Below are 14,287 nucleotides of genomic sequence, written 5' to 3' on the forward strand. Positions count from 1 at the left end.
TAGCCTGTTATATGAGGCACTGTAAAGAGGAAGAAAAATGCAGCCATTTTCTAATTAAACCTGCAATAACCTCTTTATAACTTTCATGCATTTTTTTATTTGTTGGTCCCTTGCAGGCAGCAGAAACAAATTGTGAAGAAAGCAATGACGCATCAGCATCTTTTAAGTTGATTGACAGTCATTTGGCACTGAGCAGGTCGTTTTTGGAGCATTTCCCAGAAAACTGGATCAGATGCTTTCAGGGCCACGGGCAAGAATGACCTTTTCAAGCCCGCCTGAGTTTTCTATGTGCGTTTTTTTTTTCTTTTGACCTCTCAGCACACAGTGATGTTACATTTAGCTGAACAATGTGGTCACAAGCATGCAAGAGCCACATATCAGCGTTAATCGTTAGCGTCTGAGCTCGCAGCATGTTTTGCTGCAGGTGTGACGGATGCTTAATGGCGTGAAAACCATGTTTGCTTGAGATGAGAATTCCTCAAACTAGACAGACCAAGCAGAAACATTTCTTCAAATCTATGCAAATACTCACCAATAATCATTCAATAATCATTCATTTGCACAATGCTGAAGGTACATAAACTGACAAGTAACCTCTTGTGCGAATAATGGACAAGAATGGAAGGAGGAAAATTAGCGTGGACAGGTGTGCAAAGCATGTGACCATCACTAATTATTTCAAATGAATACACAAACATAGTCACAAGCAGGCAGACAGACATTAACCCGATGGAGAATCATACATGTCATTCAGAGGGTATGCTACTTCAGTTTGAACCTTTTTTTGTTTTTGTTAAACCTTTTTTACCTGCTGCATAATGACCAACAAAGCCCCCAAGGTGCAGCCCTGGTGCAGGTGTCTTTGTTAATGGTTAACAGTGACATCTCTGCTTTCAAGAATCCAATCCATTAGATTCTTCCTTGAGGGGCAAAAACACATTTTAGATGACTTAACTGACGGGTGTGTTACACACTTTGGCATGGCCCTGGGTTGGCCTAATGTAAGCAGAAATGAAAATGTGAGTGTCATGATGCAGCACCAGGGCTACAGAATAAAGCATAATTAGTGTAACTTTAATTATCAGCTCTGTAATTTATTATACAGTAAATATCACTTACAATAATAACAACATAATAAAGGCTGTAGGGTCAGTGTGGGTGGTGGCTTCCTCGTGCTGATGATTTATTGGACAGCTTTCATACTATCGTCTGACTCAGGATGTCAGATGCTGGGTGTGAAGGCAATTATCCGTTTGTATCTATTGCGTAGGTTTAATTGCTTAACAACTGATTCACCAACAAAAGAAAGCAGCATTTGAAAAAATGCAGTCAACATTCCTGCACCGGGGTGTGACTCACCCTCAAGAAAGTCAAGATGTCTTCCATCATATTTATTCTGTGGTATTTACTTAATCACAGCACTGCACTGATTTTGCACCTCCTTCATTATTGTGTATGTGGTGTTCTCTTTTTACATGGTGCCAATCAGGCATTGAAACACATCAAGCTCAGTGTACTGAAGTGTTGTAGTCTGTGTTTTGTTTTCTGAGGTGTTCCTGGAGCTGTGTCACCACCAGCCACGGGCGATACCCCCGCTTCAATTGTGCAATGCATTGTGGGACTGTGGCATCATCAACAGCACATGTGTTTTGCTTTGCATAGTGACTACTTTGTCATGTTTTAGTGTGAACACCTCACACACTCAAAACCTGCTCAGGATTGGTGTGTAGTAAGAGCATGGGACTGAAGTTTTGCACCGAATGAACAACTGCGAGCATCCTTCACATTGAAGCTCAATGGTTCTCAAAACTGGAACCAACAGCAGGGGTGACCAGAGAGAAGACTGAGCGGAACCCATGTTGAATGAATACAAATCAGGCGGGGACAGTAAGAGAAGTGGAGATGATGGTCGTGCTGTGTAACAGTCCAGAGTAGAGTAGGAGAGGAAAAAGCTCTACATGCAGACACGTGAGAGAGAGCTCACAGTTAAAGCAGCCATGTAAGAATTACTCAGAAAAGAAACAGTGAGTCAGATAAAAACAAGACATCCCACAGATAGAAATGAGTGGAAGAGCAGGGAGTGTTAAAGCTTATTAGCTCTACTATTGTTCTCACAAATGCATTGAAAACATTTTTTGACTCAAGCGGAGCTTAACCATGCCATGTGAGATGCTACGTCAGCGCACCTCAAATTAAATTGCAGGTGAATTTACGTAATAGATGTTACCACTGATTCTACCACTGATCGTATGCTAAGTTTCAACCTAGTTTTGTTCATGTTGAAGTAATGCACCTTCTTGTATAAGTAACAAAAATGTTAAAAATTGGGACACAGGTACAATACAGACAGGTCAAAGGCCAGTGACTGTCTGTGTGAGTCTCGATGGAACTCGCTGAACGGCATCTCCCACAGACTCCTCCAGGCAGATCTGCAGTGTGCAGAGCATCCTGCGACAGCTGATGGTTATTGTCCTCATTGGTTGCAAAGGGAAGACTTACCATATGAGCACACTGAAACCTGTGTGATAAATTCAAGAATGTATCTGTGAACAAGCAAAGCGCTCAGGTGCGATCTGTATCTCAGGCTCAGCGCCAGCACCTTCACATCTTTGCATTCCTTCCTCATGCAGGTAAACGAAGTAAGCGGGGTTTTCCTTTGTTGTTCGACCTTTGACCTGTGGAACGATCGTTCTGAAATCTATTTCCTCTTAGTGCAAAAACTATGTTGCTGACGGCATCTTCACCAAGTTGCCAAGAGCACTTTCCCAAACCATCAATGCCACAAACAGCTTTCTTGCAAGATGTCTGACTTGGCCAACCAGTCACGCCGCCTGACTTGTAATGTCTAAACTATCACTGAATTCTCCTTCCACTTCCAGCAGCAGATGCTTGCCGTTTTTTTTTTTTGTTAGAAGCAGCTGCTTATGGACACTGAGGATCGCATCTGACACTGACCGATGCCCCCTGTGTTGGACTATGCCAACTTTAGCAATGCGGATGGATTGTCATTAATGTGGTATGCTGATTGCCATGTTTTTATTCTGCTCTGTGTAAATTTCAACTTGTTTGCTCATGGCACGGCTTCCTGAGAAGCTAAGGTAGTTTTTGATGGTCGCCTGCTCATTCATCTGAGTGATGGGAGTGCTTTTACGACCTTTTATATTTTTGATAGCCCAGATAATTGATTCTATAATACTTTGTACCAGATGTGGTGGTGCTATCAGCATGCACTGTCTTATGTCCTGAAAAAGTGTTTGAGTAACAGCACCATTTCAAAACTCACAAACGCAGGAGGACTGAAACTGAGAAACCTTTGTGTTTGCTTTAACAGGTTTTTATTTTAACATACAGCGGCACAAGATCAAGATTATGTGGGCAGCTGAATAATTTGCATTGGAGACGTTGGGCATAACTTTTGATCCAGAGTGACATCATTCTGCGTTCCGACAGAGATTAAGATGACAAGATTTCCACTGAAAAGCACACGAGTCAGCCACGTTCCTAGATGTATGAAAAAGAGTGCTCAGCATATAACTCCTGTTCTCAGGTCACTTCACTGGCTGCCAGTTTCTGACAGGATCAATTTCAAAAACTGTGACGTTCTTGTCCATGCGTCACAGTTTAGGTCCAAGGTGCTTCTCAGGGCTCCTGGCCCAGTACGAAACCTGCTGACCTCTCAGGTCAGCTGGTTCTGGGTCACTGGTGGTCCCCAGAGTCAAAGCCAAACATGGTAAACTCGCCTTTAACTTCCTCAAATCTGGAACAAACTGGCAGAAGAGCTAAGTCAAGCCAATGCTGACTGCTTTTAAATCCAAGCTAAAGACCCCTTCACCATTGCTTTCCATTAATTTTCTTTAAGTCAGATTTGTTTTTTTACTCTGTGTGCTTTTGCTTGCTTGTATACTATATTGTTCCATCATTGTTTCTTGTGCTTTTGCCTGTGAACCCTGAAAGCACTTTGGGTTGACTTTAGGTGTGAAATGTGCCATGTAAATAAAATGCCCTGGCCTTGAACAAAAGTATTAAGTGCACATCTTCACTTCCAAGACCATAAAACAAAAGATCTGTCACAGCTCAAAGGAAAGTGACACTATATACATTAAAAAATAGTGAACAAATCAGAGTCTAAAACTACGATTACAGCAACAAAGTGATGGATTTAGGCCTACAGAAAGCAAGCACTGACGACAACTTAACGTCTCATTGATGACAAATATCACGTGTAAAATCTTACAGTCTACAACATGGCAGGAAACAATAAGAAAGTATGTGCTTCATTTTCAACACATCATTTATTTTTAGTATTGGTGGTTTCCCCTGGATTAAATGCACAAGATGTACAATGCACTCTCAAAAGAACACACTGCAGTGATAAATCATTTCTTTTCTGCTGTTCTGTTGAATCCAACAGCTGTAATTTGCAGTTTAGCATTGACACAAATGCCATCTGAGATGTATTTGAGTTTGTTTTAAATTGTACATGTTTAGATAAAGCAAAGCAAACAATGGCTGAGCAGTCAAAATAAATTATGAATTTCTTAAGATAACCCACCGGTCCAAAATACAAACATGCTGCACGTTGGATAGAGGGCCTAGCAACACCCTGGACATCAATAAGCCTCATATTTGCTATACGTCAGCCTACGGTTACCAATATCTTGTTTATGAGATTGTGTAACTGCACACTAAAAATGTACATAAATAAAAATCACCAGTGAAACACCTCTTTCCAATTATTTTACAGTGCAAGACAGATTATTAGTGCAATACACATTATTCTTCACAGTCGTTCTAATTAGGACACTTTCACTTGCAAATTACAGGAAAAAGGCACAGAGACATGTCAGCAGGAGAAAGAGTATGGCGGGACCAGGAGCACGGGATCCTGACGTGGTGCTGTAGATGGTCCTGTTATGAAGAGGCTGCGCCGGCCGAAACACGTCATGGTATGCTGTCTTAGTGGGGAACATATTCATCTGGTGGTGTTAAAGAAAATGTTCATCATTTAGGATGGCCTGAAGTTCAATCCATCCATTATATCCATTACATTTTGACTTGTGCAACTGTCAAAAGGCCACTTCTTTATTTGAGAAGTAATGTGCCTGCATTGGTTTACCTGCCCAGTATGTTGGTGAAGGCTGTGATTCACACAACGCATCTAAACAGGATAAACCAGGAAACACCCATCACAGCTGATAATTAAAGTTATACTACACATACTTGTTTATGAACAAAATCAATTTTGTTGATTTTGTTCATAAAGAAGTATGTGTAGTATGTATGCTTTCTGTTAAAGTCAATTGCAATGTACGAATTTTGTGTCAGTGTGAGCAATTACATTGGACGGAAATGCCCTAAAACTACAGCTGAGAGGCAGCGGTTTAATCTCAGTCATCTTTCCTTTTCGAATTCTTACATCAGTGACGTGCGCCCACATGTGAGAGATGCCAAACAAAAGGTGGCCTCAGATAACTCTGATGACACTGCGTTTCAGTATAATCTACCTCTCAGATCATTGTTATTTTTGATTGTTCTGTGATATACTGGAACAACAGTTTTCTTGTAATGACATACAATGATGTCGCCACTGGGTAATGGTTGCCATTACAGATACTTCTGTTGCTTAAAACTCATTGTATGCTACCTTGCCAGTTGTCAATAACCCTGTTCTGGTAATTAATGCTTTACACATATATCTCAGTGGAAACTTTGATTTGGACAACTTTAGTTAAGACTCATTTTTGAAGAGTGTTGCACAGGGTAATGCTAAGCTGCGGAACATTCAGAATTCATTGAGTCACGCCATCCGTCTCATATATGTTCAACACCAAGATGAAGAGTAGCACATACCACGTTTTTGTCCACCTTGATAGACTCTTTGAAGACTGTCCAAACCACTGCTTCGTTACATGAAGGAGTGGTTAAAGAGCCATTGTAGCGGTAGTAGTCAGCTCGGTTCACGTCGCCCAGCAAGTCATCAATGGAGATCTCCTCTGTAACTTTAACTTCTGAGCCTGCACGAAAGTAAAAATGTGCAAAATGTAGTGGCCCATTTGCGTGCCCACATTCAGTGTTCAGTGTCAAACAAGTGGGCACTCACGGATGTTTTGAATAGCTGAAAGGTACTTGATCAGTTTGTTCCAGGCGTCATTTTCAGATGTGGGATTTGTCTACGGACATAAACGTTGTGACTGATTAAGGAACATTTGAGGATGGAGTGGCACAATCTGCTGGTTGAAGAAAGCTACGCCTGTTACCTCATGATGGTCTGAACCGCCGCTGCCGCTACCGCTACCGCTTTTGGTCATATCCATAGCCTGGAGAGAAGACGTTGCAAAGAAGTGAGTCCGTTGTTTAAGTGGCTTTTCTCACATTTAGACTGGAGAGAAATGAAAGCACGATTGCCTCTGCTAACATATACTGTGAAAACTTTCAACCAACCGCAGAGAAATCTATCATGTGTTGCCACTTCAAATATGCAGAAGGTTTGCATTTGGACTTGCATGATTGTAGCCCCTTTCACTGAGGTTCCATAAGGGTTTGTATTTGACATATATGGCACAAAACATTTCACAAAAGTAGGTTATTACGACCCGTATTTACGTAATCGTTTGGCGGCAACCTCTAGTGGCTGCAGTAAGCAAAGAAGGCAGTCGGGTGATTTAGTGTAAACAGCAAGAAAGTCCACATGTGGAGGAAGGTGACATGGACGGATGGGTCAAACGAACACAGGCCTTACACTGCTGTTCGTGTACCACGTGAAAACTAAAGTCAGTGTTGAATTATTTCAACAAAATCCTCAGTAAATAAACTACCAAACGTATGTAACAGTAACACACTCATTTGAACTCAAACCATGATCTTTTCCTATCCCTAACCAAGTGTTTTCAGTGGCTCAAACTAACCAAGTAGTTTTGTTGCCTAAACCTAAACAAGAAGTGTGACCCACCGGCGATTGACCTATTTACTTGTTTAGGTATGAGGAACTGTGCATCAGGAATGAATCCTACTGTAACTCAGACATGCAAAAAATGGGGCTGTAAGTGACAGATGCACACTGAAACGGTTTAGTGATGAATGATAGGGAGTTGAAATGCAGGTAGACTGCTGTAAGTGATGACCTGTTGCAATACTTACACCAGGCTCAACTAGTTTGCCGCTTTCTTCATGCCTTTTTCTTCCTTTGCAAAACTGTGCTACTTCTAGTTTTATGACAGTGTATGACCGAAAGCAGTGCATGATAAGTAGGCTAAAGAGTCTAAAAGACAGCTAAAATGCGGCTGGAGCAGTTACACCAACACATTAGTTGCATTTTTTAGATACTTTATATACATCTGCAGTCTACAGTGTTGTCGCATGACTAGAGAATTGTGTCAAACAGCACACTCAGAAATAAACAAACAATTAGGATTTTTTTCCCCATTGTGACTACTGTACATTCAAACCCTGTCTATAACGGGTCTGTTCTTCTATACATTAAATTCTTTATTTTTAATATTCCACAGCGTTTTTTTGGCACTCAACTCCTTCCACATCAAAATATTCAACTCGCTTAGGCCATTCCATATTACGTGAGTCATAACTACTGACTCACTGCATAAGTAGTGTAATGCACTAAATGTTACCTCAATAAAGAATCCCAGCACTGCCAGTCCATTAGGAGTCTGCAATGCTGCATCAATGTTTAAATCCTTCCTCTTGTTCACTATGTGCATCTGGACAAAGGCACAATTAATGACACTCAGTATACAGTAGACTGGCAGAAGCAAAATGTATTGGCAAACGACATCTTCACAGGAACGACACAGCAGTTCCACTACTTGTAACTACCTCCATTTGGTATCTGTGGGAATCCACAGTGTGCTCTGAGCCCTCATGTGACGTGGAGCCCCAATGGAAGTGGAACTGAAGGGTCGAGTAGACGTATCCCAAACCTCCCCCTGAGACCTCCACCGAACCCTCCTTCAGAGTACACTTCACTGAGAATTGAGAGAGAAAACAAGTGTAAATTACTTTCACATCAGTGGGGGCAAACAAAATACTAAAAATGAAAACATCAGATATATGCTCCGCTTCTAAAACAACATAATGTAACCAAAAATGCTGATTCCTCTTTTTCCATGCCAACAACACTTTTCATTTTGGAAACCACTGTGAAATAATAATCTCAAATATCAATTAATCTGCCAATTGCTTCCTCAATTAATTGTTTAGTAAAAATGTTAAGAAATGGTGAAAGTAGTGCTTCGCAACTTCCCTGACCCTGAAGTGATGTGCTCAAATTACCAACCAACAGGCCAAAAACCCAAAAGATATTGCATTCACTGTGATATATCTTAAAGATGCATGATTTCTGCTTTGTGCGGCTGGAAGCATTACGTGTTCATGATTAAACGTGACTGTAGTTTATGTGCATGCACAGATTTAACCCAAGCTTAATGAAGGCAGTCCATCTTTGGGTGATTTTAAACTCAATGTCCACAAAAAAACAGAACAGCCCGTAATGTGAAAGAAAACTCTCAAACCTGTGTGTCCCGTGTTAACAATTGTCTTGATGGCATGTTTGTCGCCAAACTTTGTAAAAGTGAAGGCGTCGAGATGCTCGTCCACCTTGACGCTCTTCGTCTCGATGTTGATGGGTGACTGGCGATGGCCGTCGCAGTGGGAGTGGGGCAGAAGGTGCCAGTGAGTCGGACTGTTCTCTGAGGGCAGACAGGAAAGCCAGCGTCCAAATCCCATTCAAACTGCATTATGTAAAGACTGTATATGATACATACCGCAGTGATCGTCATAGCACCATGGATGACCTAAAGAATAGCAGACCAGTCATATTTAATGTGTTAAATAAATATCATGGATCATGCATGTGCGTGATATTCTAACTCACTGGGTAAAGGAGTTGCAGGCGAAGCAAACACTTGTCGTTTATTAAGGTCTTGCGTAGGCCGAAAAATATTGGTGAGTCCCGTCTTCATAGGAAACAGCTGAGTCTAAGAACAGAGCAAGACATGTTTCCTTCAGCAGATCCACCACAGTCAAGTCACTGGCAAAGATATGTTTTTGTGAAGTTGTGAATGAGTCACAGCATTTCTTAGCAGCAGGGACAGAGGTGACATTGCGCTGATTTAGCGTTGCACTCCTGTAACATCGTGGGTCGCAGGTTTTGCTATTTGACTGCTAACTGTTCAGGGCCTCGGGTATGTTATGTTTGTAGCGGCGAATGTAGCCTCAAGCTGCTGAGTACTCCACACGCCCAGATTTGTTTAGTTTTCAAACTTCTGTGACATTATTGTGGCACTTTGCTAGACTTTGCACAGCTCCCTAAAGGCTTTATACAGCTTTTTCCATACATGCAGTAATACTCCACTATGCTTTCCACTGTAATGGGGTCCTCCGTCCAATGGACCCCTGTGTCTGGTGAGCCCATGTGGTGTTCTGGTCAACTACGGTGGATTCTCTCCCGCACAAAAGAAACAAAATCACACTTGAAATAAATTAAAAAAAAAGAACAAATCACATTGTTATGAGAAAAGGCAAGTGAGCCAATTTGGCATTTTAAAGTGGATTGCGGTATCACCTACTCATTCTTCAGGTAGATGACCTACCTGCCATCTTCACAACACACGGCTGCTTCCAAAAACCGTAAATGGAACATTGATTTAGATGCAAGCACTTCTGCAGCAACCTTCACAATCACAGTTAAAGTGTTTGACAATGTGGAATATAGATAAATAAATTATTTATTTATATATAAATTGGGTTTATTGTTTGAGATTTTGTCCAAAAGACACATTTAAAAGCATTTAATTTGTTGCTGTCAGACACAATTCTCTGACAGTTTTAGGTGTTTTCAGGATGTCGTATGCTTGAGGTCGAGATAAAGGAGTCATGCACCTGCTGATCATCCAGACGCAGGCAAGAGTATGTCACATGCACAGGCATGTGCACCTGTAACCAGTCAAATGCTGATGGCTGCCTGGTAGATTAGATGGAAGGATTGCATGTGGCATTCTGCATATGTGACAAATGGTTGACTCACACACACACACACACACACACACCTTGCCCAACAGTTCCTTGTCTTGTTATTACAGTCAACAGAAAATAAATCTTCAGTATCAAACACGATGATCAAGCCAGATACCAGCATGGACCAGAATGTACCGGAACTTGTTTGTCGTGATGATTGCTTTCATGTGTAAGTGACAGCTTGTGTAACAGTTTGTGGTTCCACCTACCATAGGTCATCTCAGTTTTAACAGGTTCAGCTGTAGAGCATGACGAAGCAATCGATAAATTCTTCTCCAGATGTGACTAGGCACAGAAATACGAACTTTCCCATCCAGCATTTCCTCACACAGTTCAGACTGGTTAACCTGGTTACATGTGTGCTGATGGCATGGAGGGAATAAACCTCAGAGGAGTATAGCTTTCGTGGTTGTTTCAGGGTACAAATGCAGCATTAGGGTACAGTCACACATGCAGAGAATTAGAGCAGCACAAGGGCAAATTTGCATCTTTGCTGAACTTTGATATGAATTTTGCCTTGGCAGGCGATGGTCTTCAAATGCATATGTGTGACAGGGCCATCAATCTGTCAACAGTGGGTGTGGACAGGTGACATTTTATTTCTGTTCTGCTGCTGTTCACCAGTACAGTCAGTCAATGCAGGAGTTTAAACAGATTCTTCACTCACTTTACTATTTATTTCCAATGAATCTACAGCAGAACCTCAGCTGTGACTGGTAATCGTACAGATTTTTTTCACCTCTCCAGCACACACATTGTGGCTCTACTTGCAGCTTTTATTTTATTTCATGTTATTTTATATTACTGGCTTATTATTTTTTTCATCCTTACCACTAAGCATAATCCTTCAAAAGAAAGGTTTCCAGGATGCCCAACTCACCAGATTTTTGTGGATGTTGATTGGCTCTTGAAAGACCGTCCACACAACTGCTTCGCTGCAGTTGGGGGTGGTCAGGGAGCCCATGTAGCGGTAGAACTTTGTGCGGTCTACGTTTCCAATCAGCTCGTCGATGGAGATGGCATGGTTTATGTTGACCTCAGTGTCTGTGAAAAAGATGTACAGCAGAAAAAGGGCTGTAATTAAATGGAAGTCACGTGGATTTTATTGCACCAAACAAGCAGGTTTTTACCTTCAAAATTACATTTCTCACTGTCTGTGTGTGCTTTTATCCTGAGGGTCTCATGGCTGGATATACACCTCATGGCATAATGCTTCCTCACTCAAATATGATGGCACTGAGCATGTCTGACAGGCACACTTTTTTTGCGAGACACCTGATGATCGTCAATGGAGAAAAATTTTCAAGCTTTGATTACGGTGTCACTGCTATGACGTGCAGTGCAAACACTACATTCCATAAGATACAGCAACAACAATACAGCCTATCTATATCAGCTCAGTCACTGCAGCCTACGGTGCTGTAATAACACAGATGAAGTCTTAGTGAAAGGAGACATCTCCTGTACCTGTATTGTTTGTTAGGTAAGACGTGAGAATGCGCCATGGTTCCGAGATATCCGCGTCTTCTGTCGCCTTTAGAGAGAAGACATTACAGTTAAACTTGTAATATTTAGTCTGATAATGTGCAAATCAGCCCTCTTACTCCTGCTGCATGTAACACCTGAATTTTCCCAGCTGGGGATTAATAAAGTGTATCTTATCTTATCTTGTCTTACAGTTACTCATACAACCCCACATCCTGTTCCCAGAGAGCAAGCTGAAATTCTGCAGAAACGTAAACATTTAAGCGATGTTTTCATTGCATGTTATGGTAAAGGTTGGCAGTTATACTACGTTTCTTCTGAATAACAATTTGACACATAGGACATACGTTTATTAGAAACCCAAGAACAGCAATTCCTGCCGAATCCTCCACGGCCTGCTGCGCAGAAAGCCCTTTCTTCAGACTGACGATGTGCATCTACAAGAAGGTCACGTGAATTGAAAAGATGAGGCAAGGCAGACAGTGTATAAGGTGGCGAGGTGATTACCGGTGAACAATCTGTACCTCCATTGGGTATCTGTGCCCATCAATCTTGTGCTCCGAACCTGGGTGATGTTCTGTATCGCCCCAGTGAAAGTGAAACTGAATTGTAGAGTAGGTGTCATTAAGCCCACCTCCTTTCACTTCAACCTCATTTTCCTCCAATTTGCACTTCACTATGCATGGAAGAGATGGAGGAGAGCGTTTATATAGCAGCAGTCCAAATATAAGGTCATCATATAAATGTTTTTTTGCTCTTTCTACACTTCTCTCACAAATACTCTATTCAAAAGGAAAGGACAAAAAAGTCTCAGCCTGTGCACCTGTGTGTCCATTGTTTATGATGGACTTGATGACGTGCTGAGAGGTGAAGTTGACGAAGGTAAAGTTGTGCAGGTTGTGATCAACCGCGACACGGCTGGTGACTATATCAATAGGAGACTGCCTTTTCTCTCCACAAGAAGAACCGGAAATGTCTCCCCAGTGGGACGGGGTGTCGTCTGTGAAAGTTAGAGGCGCTCTTAGTACCAGGAACTAATCCAGACTGATGACGTTTTGATCTAAATCTTCCAATAAGTCGGAATTCTGTTCTTACTTACGGCAGCCAGTGTAGCACCAGTCACTCCCAGAGGCTGGAACAGAAATGTGGCCAACATACTGTGAATACTGCAGCAAGTCTTATTGATTTAAAGAATGGTTGTCTTATGGAGATAGAATAGACAGACAGCAAGATAGATGGACAGATAATTGTAGTTGATGAACAAACAAAGAAAACAATGTCCCTCCTCAGTGGACAGACTCCCGCGCTCTCTGGGTCAGGGTGTGGCTCAAGACAAGATCTCCCTGACACTATAAACTTAAGACTGAACTAACAGGAAGAAGGTGGTGAGGGTGGGGGGGACTGGTTTGTTAGTTCTACCGTCCAAATTCTTCATATAGTTTTATAACAGCCATATCCATAAATCAATCAGTTTTATCGTGTGGCTCTTTGAGGGGCCCGACCCTTTGGCTGGGAACCGCTGAATTAAACAGCTAAGCTGAGTCTATCTGTAGTTAAAACTAGCTACACCTTGACCAGCTACAGCAAACTGCTGCTCATGCATTGATCTATTAAATCAATGTGATATACAATGTTTTCTCTACTTTTTAAGGAGTAATTCAGCATTTGTGTACTGCTTTTACATGAATAAAGACTGGGTGGCTCTCCCACTGCTATTTGATAAAAGTCAAAGAGTTAAAGTCTTGGATGCATTTTATCGGGCTTAAATTCGAGAGAAAAGGCTGTTCACATCATAAATAAATTGTATTATATCTTACTTATTACATTATGTCCTGCCCTGTAATCCAAACACAAATTACAGGAAGCAGAAAAAGATAGAGCTCATCAATATAAATTCCTCCCTTTGGAGATTTACTCACCACATTTTACAAGAGCTCCCAAGCTCAGGCACAGGAGAAGGGAGGAGAGATACATCTTCAGGAGGAAAAGGAAACAGGTTATCAATCATTTAATTTTTATAGTGATTGAACAATGTCTTTCTTACATCCAGCAACCAAGTGTTGAGAAAGAGGAAAAAGCTCTACACCAGCCTCCCTCAGTGATGTCTAGCTGGCAAACTTAATGACGCCGCTCTACCTTTTGTCCATCGCTGTCCTTAAATACCAGTCAAGTGTGCTAAAACAGAATAAACTGAGGTCTTGCGAGAGTGTCAAGGAATTTGTGATTTTGATTGGATTCAGCCCTCATCTTCTATAACGTGGAAGCGACTGATGTCAGATGACTCCGGAGGTCAAAGAATAAAAACTCGCTATTTGATAATTCATGTGTTAAATTATCTTACCTTACTGTCCAGGCCTGAAATCCCTGAGGCTTTAAAAAAAATTAAAAATAGTGTGTTAGAATGAGGCGTCACATTAAAAACATTTCCGAATAAGTCAGTGAGTGAGTAGAAGGCGACAAAGTGTCTCAGTTTGTTTCAAGTTAGTGATATAGAGTAGGAGGGACATGCAGTGGGAGGGGGGCCCGCTGTGTATACAACACTAAAACAATATGGGGGTGACATGTAACCTGACCACAGGCCTCTTTCTTCGGGACATCGCTGCCAAAATACAGGCTGTGTCTGGTAAAATGGTAAGGGGCGTTTACACAGCAACGTTAGCCACCTGCAAATGAATCCTGCCCCATGACACACACGTTTCCAGACACAATGCTGACTCATTAGAAAAGGTGAGAGAGCTGACCAGAACTTAGCCCAATCCCTTAAACTCAAAGC

General features: G+C 41.7%; 1 protein-coding gene across 1 annotated transcript; it reads right to left on the bottom strand.

Annotated features, from left to right (window-relative positions):
• Positions 1–4,273: 4,273 nt before the first annotated feature.
• LOC121624539 (carbonic anhydrase 4-like) lies at positions 4,274–14,011 on the bottom strand. The gene is made up of 17 exons (XM_041962287.1): positions 13,856–14,011; positions 13,434–13,488; positions 12,614–12,646; positions 12,338–12,514; positions 12,039–12,190; positions 11,862–11,951; positions 11,497–11,563; positions 10,910–11,073; positions 8,888–8,990; positions 8,778–8,807; positions 8,526–8,702; positions 7,831–7,979; positions 7,626–7,715; positions 6,258–6,317; positions 6,101–6,170; positions 5,851–6,014; positions 4,274–4,976 (listed from the first exon to the last, which is right to left on the bottom strand). Exons 2-17 carry the CDS (start codon positions 13,486–13,488, stop codon positions 4,818–4,820), a joined length of 1,740 nt encoding a protein of 579 aa, XP_041818221.1. The 5' UTR covers positions 13,856–14,011; the 3' UTR covers positions 4,274–4,817.
• Between the last annotated feature and the right edge of the window lie 276 nt (positions 14,012–14,287).

The sequence above is a fragment of the Chelmon rostratus genome, chromosome 21 (genome assembly GCF_017976325.1).
Source record: "Chelmon rostratus isolate fCheRos1 chromosome 21, fCheRos1.pri, whole genome shotgun sequence".
NCBI classification, from domain to species: Eukaryota; Metazoa; Chordata; class Actinopteri; order Chaetodontiformes; family Chaetodontidae; genus Chelmon; species Chelmon rostratus.

Coding starts and splice junctions, on each gene's coding strand:
- LOC121624539 (XM_041962287.1), bottom strand. CDS start 13,488: ATGTATCTCTCCTCCCTTCTCCTGTGCCTGAGCTTGGGAGCTCTTGTA. Junction 11,074..11,496: donor TTACCTAACAAACAATACAG/GTACAGGAGATG, acceptor TCTTTTTCACAG/ACACTGAGGTCAACATAAAC. Junction 8,991..10,909: donor TCAACATCCACAAAAATCTG/GTGAGTTGGGCA, acceptor CTCTGTTCTTAG/ACTCAGCTGTTTCCTATGAA.